This window comes from Mastigoproctus giganteus, chromosome 5, assembly GCF_048544385.1.
Source record: "Mastigoproctus giganteus isolate SK-2022 chromosome 5, ASM4854438v1, whole genome shotgun sequence".
Taxonomy (NCBI): domain Eukaryota; kingdom Metazoa; phylum Arthropoda; class Arachnida; order Uropygi; family Thelyphonidae; genus Mastigoproctus; species Mastigoproctus giganteus.
The window spans coordinates 35,986,645-35,999,008 of NC_143579.1; the positions used below are offsets into that span (position 1 = coordinate 35,986,645).

General features: G+C 36.1%; 1 protein-coding gene across 2 annotated transcripts in view; it reads left to right on the forward strand.

The window, feature by feature from the left end:
• Positions 1-12,364, forward strand: part of LOC150085302 (ATP-dependent DNA/RNA helicase DHX36-like) — a 458,954-nt gene that overhangs the window by 325,272 nt on the left and 121,318 nt on the right. For both annotated transcript variants that reach the window (XR_016546967.1, XM_090373980.1), the window contains exon 17: positions 8,631-8,729. Coding sequence is in view for 1 of the 2 variants with exons in the window: in XM_090373980.1 (XP_090230106.1) it covers positions 8,631-8,729 (99 nt within the window). In the remaining variant the exon portion in view is untranslated. The remainder of the gene's footprint in view (positions 1-8,630; positions 8,730-12,364) is intronic.

Below are 12,364 nucleotides of genomic sequence, written 5' to 3' on the forward strand. Positions count from 1 at the left end.
AGCTCACGCTATTGCAGAATTTATTTTACCATGTGTAAAAGCAATTTTCAAGTGTATATTTGGAGACAATTAATTTGAAGAGGTTGGAGATGATACTCTTTTCTAATAACACAAATGTTTCACCAAATACATGAAATTTATGGTGATGTTGAAAGAGTTCGGGAAAGTGCAATTTATGCTTTGCAGTTAGATAATACCATTGATGTTTCTAATCTAGCAATTTTAATTGTATTTATAAGATATCTGAATAATGGTAAAGTGTAGGAAAATATGCTATTTTGCTGCCCTTTAACAGAACATACAACTGCTGTAGATGTTTTTAATATAATTAATTTGCATTTTGAAGAAAAACAAATAAATTAGTCCTTTTTGTTGTGGGATTTGCATAGACCGAGCAAAAACAATGACAGGAAAATTTGTAGGCTTAGTTACTTGCATAAAAAATATTAATACAAATGTACTATGGACACATTGCAGCATATATAGGCAAACTTTGGTATCGCAATGAATGCCACAACTGCAAAGTGTGTTAGATGATGCTATCAAAACAGTTAATTTTATAAAATGAAGACCGACTAAACTCTCGACTATTTAATTCTTTATGTAAAGAATGGGCAGCAAGCATGTACAAAAAACACACACAGATGTTAGGTAGCTTTCCCATGGCAAAATAAAATGCAAATTATACTTGTTTATTCAATTTGAGACATGAGTTAGTAGTTTTTTTGCCAGTCATCCTTTTCACTTTAATATGTGTACAACAGATAACACATGTCTACAAAGATTAGCATATTTAGCAGATGTCTTTTCAAAAGTAAATGAACTTAATCGGTCATTACATGGTTCAAATGCAACCATTTCCATTGTTGAAGACAATGTTAAAAGTATGATGAAGAAATTAACATTTTGGAACAACACAGTTAGTATTAATATTAGTAATGGCCGCATGGTGCAAGAAAGCCTATGGCTTATGCTGCACCAGCCAAAGGAAAAAAAAACCCAGAATAAAACAATGATAAAAAAAAATAATAATAATTAATAAAAGAAAAGGAAATTAAACCTATCATCCTATGCGCCTTCCTGACCCGAAGGTACTATCCAGATGACCTTTGAATTTCCCCGAACTGTCAGCCTCTACCACCCATGTAGGCAACTTATTCCAGTAATTTATAACTCGCTGGCTAAAATAAAACTTAGTGCAGTCCAATCTAAACATTTCCCCCCCGTAACTTGAATTTATGTCTCCTAGTTCTAGCATTATTTATAATCTTGAAAATTTCATCCTCATTCATTTTACTGATGCCTCTCAGAGCCTTAAACACCTCAATCAAATCTCCTCTAAGGTGTCTAGTTTCCAAACTCTGCAACCCACATATTCAAAGTCTTTCTTCATATGGACGCCCTTTTGCTGATCTCATCAGGCGAGTTACCTGTCTTTGCACCCTTTCAAGAAGCTCAATATCTTTCTTTGATTGCGGTCTCCATACTTGAACACAGTATTCCAAGTGTGGTCTAACAAAAGCCTTATATAATGGGATTATCACATCCCTATCTCTACTTGCAAAGGCCCATGGTGTCCTATCGATAGATCATCGATAGGACACCATGGGTCTTCCTTGCAACCTGTTTACAATGCTCAGAGAATTTCATGTCTGACTGTATCGTAACACCCAAGTCCTTTTCTTCCAGTACTGGGTTTAGTTGAACTCCACCAAGTGAATAAGTTATTTTGGGATTACTGTTTCCCAGGTGTAATACCTTACACTTTGTTGGATTAAAGCATAGTTGCCATTTTTCTGACCATTCCTGAAGTCTATCTAGGTCTCTCTCTGAAGAAGCTCAGCTTGACAGTGATCATTAACTACTCTACCAATTTTAACATCATCTGCAAATTTAGACATCACACCCTCTTTCCCTTCATCGATGTTGTTTATGAAAATTAAAAACAGTTGTCCTAATACTGATCCTTTGGGAACCCCACTTCTTACATCAACCCAATCCAATCTGAGGAATAGCTATTTATCACAACCCTCTGCCTCCTGCCCCGAAGCCATCCTGCTATCCATCTAAGGATTTTACGTGATTCCAACCTGTTCCAGCTTATAAAGCAACTAACTGCTCATGTGGGACTGAGTCAAAAGCTTTGCTGAAATCTAAATAAACAATGTCGAAATTATTCCCTAAATCCAGCTCGTGAGTGACCCTTTCAAAATAGCGAACCAGATTTGTTAAAAATGATTTTCCCTTTACAAAACTATGCTGAGTATCCTTGAGAATTTCAATTCGATCCAAATGATCCTGAATTCCACCCTTGATCATTTCCTTCATGATTTTCCCTACCACTGAAGTCAGACTGACAGGTCGATAATTTCCCACTTCACTCTTAGAGTCACCCTTATGTATGGGAGATACATTGGCACTTTTCCAATCCAAGGGAATCTCCCCAGAGTCTAGTGATGCTTGCATAATTAGCCTCAATGGTTCAATGCACTCACTTGCTGCCTCCCTTAAGATTATAGGGTATATTCCATCAACTCCAGGAGCTTTACTGGCCTGTAGGCTTGAAAGTTTTTTCATTAAACAATCTTGCGAAATTTCAATATCATTAATTACATATTTTTCAACTTTGCTCCCACAATTTCCCACTGCCACAAAAGGTTTTTCCACAAATTCCTTCTACCTACAAGTGTGAGCCATGCTGATAGAAATTTCCCCCTTAAAGCCTTTCAGAGTCCTTCAAGTCTTGAGTTAATCCACAAGGCTTTTAACATATAATCCCTCCTATCGTGTCTGGGCAGATTTGCAGACATAGACATTGTGGCAGTTCCTCAGCATGGTCCTGTATTTTTCCAACAAATCGTCAGATCGTGTACGTTTAATGTTATTAGTCCCCACATGAATTATAATATTCTCTTTACCCTCCTTAAAATCTGACAATCTGTTGATGACATCATTAATAGTTGCTCCCAGCAGACATACCCTGGTTGTACTCCACCTATCCTTATTACAAAAAATATTCCCCGTTTCCCTGACAATGGAGTCTCCTAATAAAACAGTCCTTTTTAACCAGAGTAGTTTGCACTTGGTTTTTCTGTTTTGATGCCCGAATCAGGTGTGCATCACTTGGTAGATTGCTGGAGTCTTGAGTCCCTGACAAGCTCCCAGATGCATTATTCTTGAGGGCAAGCACCTGTTTTTTTCAGGGACTCAAATTGTTCCATCAGTGCACCAAATTGTAATTTAAGATCCGTGCACTCCTTACATCGATCACAAAGAAAAGAATCCCCAGGTGAGCTATGATTAGTCACCAGGTCGACCTTGGAAAACATTCCACAGGTTCTGCAACGGATTAAATCACGACTCGCCTGTAAATTGCCATCGGCTATTTCCGTGTGAGTCACGATACCCTGTGACGTGTTTAAGGCAGATCTCGTAACTACCATTATAAAATTAGCTAAATATCAATGAAAATTAACTTTAAAAAATTATATCTATAATATTATTAAAATCAAACTGTTACATTAAAACCTATAACAAAATAATCCAACAATATCGAAATAAATCAAATATTTAAAAGACTGATCAACATTAATTCAATCCACTTAACTGAAGAGCCCTGACGAAGCGCGTCCGCTCACCTCGAATGCCAACACTCAAATGTGAAGTTGAGAAGAGTCCCAAGTGCTTTAGCAGATTATATAATTTTTTGACAGAAAATTAACTAACTTTTTACCAAATTGTCAAGAAAGATATCAATAATCTTCTCAAATTTTTAGAAGTGACTTTTAGGGAATATTATTTCGAATAAATTAAATTGGATTTGTAATCCATTTGATGAGTACATGTCATTTTGGCTGATGACTTAACTATGGATGGAAAAGAAAATCTTATTGATATTTCAACCAATTTTGGACTATAAACATTATTCAAGAATAAAAATCTTATTAATTTTTGGCTTGGGTTAAAAAATTAATATTCATCACTTAGTGACAAAATTTAAGAAATCCTGTTTCTATTTTCTGCAATATGTATGTGTGCGAGAGAGAGTTTTCAACTTATATCTCCTTAAAATCGTGCCCCCAAATACGGAGGATGCGGAAAGGTCAGGGAATGACCACCCCATATCCCCGGAGCAATATGGCCTTAGTTGCTAATGCTCCTAAAAACCAAACAACAAACAAACTCACTCCTTAAAATCTCAATAGCAAAAAGTTGATCCAGAACCAGATTTAAGACTTTCTTTATCTTCTGTTGAACCAAATATTCCTACACTTTGTTCAATTAAACAAGCCCAGAAGTGTTATTAAGATTATTATTTACTTAGTTTTTAAATATTAAATTATGTTATGCATTCATCACAGTTATTCTAACTTATTTCATTATTTATAGATTACAGTTTATATGTAATATTATAAATTTGCAAAATAAATATTTTTTTCTGTAATATATTTATTTTTAATTCTTAAAAAAAGACCCTTTGTTAAATATCGGTAATTATTATTTTATTGTTAGATATTAATGTTCTAAATTTTAACAATGAAACAGAAGAGGTTGTCCTTGAGGTTGTCACAGACATTCTCTCAGATATGCCAGACAAGCTGTTCTTGCTACCTGGGAGTCTAAAACGCTGATGGAACTGATATTCGGGTGACACTCAAGTCAAAGTGGACCCAATTTCGGCAAAGTCCGGACGGTCTATGACAGCCAAATCCTCTGCTTGCACCTTCACGATGGTGGGACTGTTAGTAATCCTGGGTATAACCTTCATGCACAAGTACATGGTGGGTGACCACCCAGGTGTGAACCAACGTAAGCAGGGGTCGAGGTGTGGCGCCCACACCACATGGAGGAACGGCGCCCCTCTATGTTACTAGGCAATACTAGGTGGTAGATGACTCTCATCAACCGGTGAAATACCACCACTTTGCTTATTGGAGGCTTGAAGTGGTGGAACCCATGTTTAGTCTCTAGAGCTAAGTTCCGGCCAACCCTTCCCTATCTCTTCCATCATGCAGTATGATTGATGATTTTTGAGGTTATGATAAATGTCGTGGCGGGATCCAATATTCCTTACATTTCGAGGGTACAGCTCTAAAACGGTGTTTGCAGGCCGGCCGCTAGTTAGTACACCGGACTGAACCTATTGGTAACTCTCTAGGAAGCTTCCGGATCAGCTAGTGTATAATCTTGTTACCTCTACTCTGCCAGATAGTGACTGGAGGGAGTCCGAGTAGTGTGTATGCGGGGAGCATTGTCGAGGCCACGTTATGTCAAGGATCTGGGTATATTCTTACCACATGTACGCCAAATCCAAAAATTTCATTACTTCATACAGCATGTCCCACCCACTTTTTCTTACTATTGAATACACCATGAATTGTCAAAATAATAGAGCAAGCTTATCTGCGAAAAGATCTAAACCTCCCAAGGACTTCCTAATTCATTTCACAAATATACGTGGTCTCAATTCTAATCTCAACGATGTCCATTTCCACTTGCAGTCTTCCAAACCCCATGTACTTTTTCTGACTGCATCTCAGTTATCAGTTGATTCAACTACTGCTCATCTCAGATGTCCAAATTATTTGCTGTATGATTCCTTTCGCCTCAAAGGTGGTACTTGTGCATATGTCCGTTCTGATATTCCCTGTCAGAGACTTGGCAATTTGGAATCTCCTCTCTTTGATCTTCTCTGGCTTAAAATCTCTCTACCTCATTGTGTAAAATTCATCTGTTGTCTCTACTGTTCTCCCAACTCCACTAATCACTTGGAGCTCTTTGACTTCCTCTCTTTGCAACTTGACTTTCTCCAGTCCAACTTTCCTAACAATGAGGTAATTTTCCTTGGTGATTTTAACGTTCACAACTCCAGCTGGCTTCCGTTTTCTACTCACACCGACCCAGCAGGTCGAGATGCTGAGGCTTTTGCAATTACTAATGACCTAGCACAGATTGTTCATTTACCTACAAGAATACCGGACAATCCTAATCATACAGCCAATACGCTTGATCTTTTTCTCACAAACAACCCTTCTAAGTACAAGGTTGAAGTGAGAGGTCCTTTAGGTACTTCAGATCACAACTTGGTGATTGTCTCTTCTCCAATGGAACCTTTATCTCATGGCTATTCCCAACCTCGTGTTGTTTGGCATTACAAGAATGCAAAATGGGATGACCTGCGAGACTTCTTTTCTTCTTTTCCTTGGTCTGATTACTGTATCAAAACTTCTGATGTCAACGTTTGCTCAGATCGTGTCAGTGAAATTATTCTTGCAGGAATGGAATCCTTTATCCCACACTCCACTTTAAAATCTCGTCCTTTATCTAAACCTTGGTTTTCCAATAAATGTGCTAAGGCTGTCCAAGAGAAGAACGTTGCATATCGTAATTGGCTTGTTTCTAATTCTTCAGTTTCATTTTCTGCCTACACCAAAGCTCGCAACAATTGTAAAGCAGTTATTAATCAGTCCAAACTAGAGTTTGAACAGGCTAAGAGTAGAAAACTTGCTTCTTGCCCTAATGATAGCCGAGCATTCTGGTCTCTTGCCAAAGCTATTGGCCGCAACTTTTGCCCATCTCTGCTCCCACCTCTGTCCAAACCAGATGGTTCTGTTGTCACTTCAGCCAAGGATAAAGTTGACCTGCTAGCATCCCATTTTTCTTCGAGCTCATATATTAATGATCTTGGTAAAACACCTCCCACCATTCCTAACACACTCCATTCAATGCCTCCTGTGGTCTTCCGTCAAAAGGATATCAGAAGGATTTTGATGAATCTTGATGCTAAGAAAGCTCCAGGTCCTGATGGTATTTCTCCACTTGTTCTCAAAACCTGTGCTCCTGAACTTACTCCTATTCTTTGCCGCCTTTTTTCACTTTCTTATTCCAAAGGTGTTTTCCCTTCTGCTTGGAAATTTGCTCATATCCAGCCAGTTCCTAAAAAGGGTGACAAATCCCTCCCATCCAATTATCGTCCCATTGCAATTACTTCTACTCTTTCTAAAGTAATGGAGAAATCAATTAACCGCCAACTCTTAAACTACCTAGAAACCTTCCGTCTGATCAACGATCGCCAGTATGGATTCCGTCAGTGCCGATCCACTGGTGATATTCTGGCTTATGTTACCCATTTATGGACTAATTCAATGGAAAGGTTCGGCGAAACACAAGTAGTTGCTCTTGACATCTCAAAGGCTTTTGATCGTGTTTGGCATAAAGGTATTCTAAACAAGCTTCCATCTTATGGTTTGCCAACTGTTTTTAGTAATTGGTTATCCAGTTTTCTCTCTGATCGCTCACTGAGGGTGATGGTAGATGGCTCTCTGTCTTCTAACTTCTCCACTAATGCCGGTGTCCCCCAAGGTTCAGTTCTTTCCCCCACTCTTTTCCTCTTGTATATCAATGACCTTCTTCCATTGACTGGAAATGCTATCCATAGTTTTGCCGATGATAGCACATTGCATTCAACTTTCCATTTTGAGAAACCTTGTCCAGCTCAATCAGCTTCAAGTTCTCGAAAAGCTGCTGCCAATTCCTTAAATGCCAATCTTAAGTTAATTCTCCAGTGGGGCAAAGACAACTTAATTGATTTCAACCCTTCTAAAACTCAATCTTGTCTTATATCTCGCAAAAAGGATTCTTCTGCTCCTATGCTTATCTTTAGTGACACTCCGATTTCTAGGCAAAATGATATTTCTCTTTTGGGGATTACCCTGACTTCTAATCTCTCTTGGCACAAGCACATTTCAAATATTGCTTCCTCTGCCTCTAAAAAACTTGGTTTTCTCTTTCGCTCTCGGCGTTACTTTTCTCCCAAACAGCTGCTCACTCTGTATAAATTGCAAATCCGCCCTGCCATGGAATATTGTTCCCACATCTGGGGTGGTGCCCCCAAAACCTCTCTCAGGCTTCTTGATTCCATTCAGAAGAGGGCAGTTAGGTTAATTAATGATTCATCTCTAACAGAGTCTCTCCACTCGCTTTCTCATAGACGCACTGTTTCTGCTGCATGCCTCTTCTACAGATACTTCCATGGGCACTGTTCTTCTGAATTGACTTCTATAATTCCCGCTCTCTCTTTCAAAACAGTCTGAACACGTGCCGCCACCAGCCAACATCCATTTACTGTCCAACTTCAAACCCACAGAACCAACTTTTCATCTTCCTCATTTATTCATTCAATGCCGTTTTCTGGAACAACCCTCCTTCATACGTATTTCCTGAAAATTACAATCTACAGAAGTTCAAGTCCAATATCAACAAATATCTTCTTTCGTCTTCTCAACCTCCAACCCAAGCACGGTACTAAGTACTATAGGTTATAATACCTCTCGTGTTTGGGGTTCTCATAAAAAAAAAAAAAAAAAAAAAAGAAGAAATTTTTTGGAAAGAAATTGTAATTATTTTAAGCACTTAATAATATTAATCCTAAACTACTTTAGAAAATGTTAATTTGCCTAGGATGTTCACAATATGTATTGTGTTAAAAAGGGTTCGCAAAACAAAAAAGGTTGCGAACTGTTGTCCTAGAGTAATGCTGTGTTTGTCTTTAGTTTACTGTATCTTATACAGTGTTTCAAACTATAAAACTCTTTGTAATGTTTTTTTTTTTTAAATGTTGCCCTGTTCAGATCCTAAAGCTTGGCAAAATAGAATCATTTATTCAGAAAGCTATGCAGCCTCCTTCCCTCAAAACGCTCCAACTGTCAATTGATTTATTGCACACCCTGGTAAGTATTTTTATCAATTAAGTGTTTTTTTTTTTTGTTTTTTTTTTAAATACATATTGCCTTCTTCACCTTTATTGTCATTTTTAATTAGTGATAACTGGAAATAAAACTAAGAAATCAGCATGATTGGTTGATTTTTAGGAAGCAAAGTTTTCCACATGTCAAATGAAATAATTTAATTTATATTTTTTCATTTTAATTAGTTTGATTTTATCTGTTAAAAATTAAATGATTAAATAATTTATTATATGATCGGCTTAAGCACTGTTATAGGTTGTAGTTTTTAAAATTACTGTATTTGAACCTTTTCTGTTTAAAAAAGTTATTACATGTTCGCTTATATAACTATGTATTTGTAAAAGAATAAGAGAAGTTTACCTCAATATGATATGTAGAACACTTCCATACGATGCTCTCCTGAAATTAAAACGAAAACAATTTTAAAAAAAACAAAAATATTACAGTAAGAAATAATTAACAATAATTAAAAATCAATTAAATGTAAAAAAATTGCAAAACCATTTTTCTTCCTGAAGCTGACAATGCTTTTCAACTGTATGTCATGATCACAGGAATGAAAATTACTGAATAGGGGTGAGCATGGAACCTAAATAGGGATTATTTTTCCTTGCGCATTCGTGTAAAGGACCACGAGTCGGAGATTAGATATGGCCGGCGAACATTAACAGAATTCTCATGTAATTATTTTTTCCGACAGTTTCTCAAATTAATAGTCTTGTATAATTACGTTAGACACTAAGTATTTTGGCCTCGTTAAATAAAAAAGTATTTTTTTCATTAATGACATGAAAGGCTAATTCTGATACTGCTGAACGAGAAGCACGAACTGAGGCCATGTATTGATTAACGCGAAAATTCAGAGGAAATCATGTAGAACCCTGATAAGACGAGTCACAATCACCACAAGAAATGTTGTATACTAGGTCATTTGTTTGTGTTGCGAATGAGGAGAGGACTGTTCAGTATAGTGTGTAATTTCTGTATTGGCCTAGCTACAATTTTAAATTCGGTATCTTTAAAGAATCTGTTAAGTTGTTTGTGCCACTGTTCAACATATGGGACAGAAATAAAGTATTTTTTGATATTACTATTTTTGATTGGTGTATTTTTTTGTATCCTTAGGGTACAAGTTAATTCTGTCTGTTGTAGCAAGTAGTAAAGGCATCAAATGTACATGTTCAATTGTTGAGAGATAGATATCCAATATTAGGCCACTCAGGTTTAATCCCATGGGCAAACCAAAAATTTGTTTGTATACTTTGTCTCAAACGGTGATATAGTTGGCTTCAACTAAGGTTAATTAAGTGAAAAATTTCTTTAATAGGAAGCTTCGTATAATTATTTAACACATCCCAAAGAATATCTAATGTGTATTCAACGTTTACATTTGTATATAATGAAGTAACATCTAGTGAGAATAAATTATCATTACTGCCAAGTCTACAGTCCTTAAGGTTTTAAATAGTGTATCGTAGTTCTTAATCCCAAATTGTATCACCTGTCTAAATGGTTTTATAATGCTATATACATGTGTGGCCAAGGATGAAAATGCAGTGTTTCATTTTTTTTCATTAAGCCGAATAGGAAAGCCAGTCTTATGTAATATTACCTAACCAAAAAGTGCAGGAATATTGTATGTTCTGGCCTTCAATTCCTTTAACTGAGCCATAGTAATGTAGTCATTTTTTTGCTACATGGTTAACGTTTTATTGTATTGATTGACCAGATTGGTAAATAGTGCCGGGTCTACTTCAAGATAAGTGGAGGTATCTGATACAACTGACTAACTTATTAATATAATCAGGTTTAGTGAGTATTATTACCACTGTACATGTGTCAGCTCTTGGAATAATAATGTCTTTATTTTCCTGAAGTTCACGTAAAGCTGAACTGTCATGTGTATTCAATTTAGGAAGTCCCATTTCTTTTATTTTATTCACCACCTGGTTAACTTGTTGAATAAATAAATATTTTTGTGGAACATTATGAAGTCCAAATTCAATATCAGTTGCGCACTGTTTTTTAGGTAGTTTTCGAGGTGGTAAATTGTAATTTAATCTTTTAAATAAAAGTGAAATCTGGTCCTGCGATAGTGTATACGAGGAAAGATTTGTAACCTGTTGATATGTCTGTTTGTTGAATGTTCGGCGAAGGAGTGTTCACAAACTAGCTGAAGTATTCTGCAGTAGACCTTTGCACGTATGTGGTGGGGGGGGTCGTCACACAACTCATATGCATTTGGTTGCAAGCTTGCAACAGTGTATTAGAACTCCTATGAACGTCTCTTGACCCCCCCCCCTTTTTTCATTAAATTAATTTTTTACTTAATTTTTAATTGCGTTAAATGGATTTTTAATTGTGTTCATTTGATTTTTCATTGTGTTTGTTTGATTTTTAATTGTTAATTATTTCTTACTATAATGTAAGATTTTCATTTTTTTTAAAAATTGTTCATTTTAATTTCTGGAGAGTATCATACAGAAGTGTTCTATGTATCATATTGAGGTAAACTTCTCTTATTCTTTTACAAATATTGATATCAACATAGAATGTATTGAGCATTATAGCTCTTGTTCATACTATTAAATAACTATGTATCACGTTGCATAAAAGGCCTTCCTGTTATGGTGGTTCTTTGGTTCTGAAGTGGAATTTATTTAGTGAAGTTTTGTATTTGTTTCATGTTAGAAAAATAACTACACAAAAAAAAAATTACAAGTTGATTGCAGTAAAATGTGAAAATGACAATTTGCATTTTGGTTAGTAAAACATTTTGTCTTAATAAATTTTTCTTGGGAAAAATTGCACACCTATGACAGAAAATGCATCTAACTAAAATGGCATGCAATGAAAACATCCAATATGACAAAGGGATCAAAATGTACCCAAATTGTTTTAAATAAAAAGTAGCAAAGATTTAACTTATGATAAAGCATATATCACTGTTAGTTGCACATTAGAAACTATCCCTTTAGTGGAAAGTGGCGCCTCTGTAGCCAGGTGGGCAGGAGCAGCAGTGCGTAGCACACGCTTCTTGATTAGACTGGGGTTCGAGCCCGTGACCACCAAATACGGAGGATGCAGAAAGGTCAGGGAATGACTACCGCATATCCCCGGAGCAATATGGCCTTAGTTGCTAATGCTCCTAAAAACCAAATAATATCTATATCTATAATAGTGGAAAGTGTGCCTGTTAGTCTTGAACAGTATTGGGCAAGTTTAGCTGGTTAAAAAAAAAAAAAAAAAAAAAAACAATTTAATTGACTTCCTTTGTGCTAAAATAAAAGATCATAAGGAGCATTTTCCAATATGCTTCACTAGAACTCCATGTACTTTCTTTTTTATAGACTGAACAGTATTCAGATAGAACTTACTCATAGTTTCAGTACTTATCATACTTATACTTATCATACCCCCGCCCCCAACCAAAGTGCTATAACTTATCACTGCAAAGTTATTTCTTCCCACATTCATATTGGATTTTAGAAACCCACTCTCAAAATAAATTATATAATTGACTGTATCTTTAATCCAGGAGGATGCTGTTGTGTTTGCATAGTGAAAATTGTGTTAATCTTAGCTCATTTTCAAAATGGTAATTTTGTTAGGAAAGG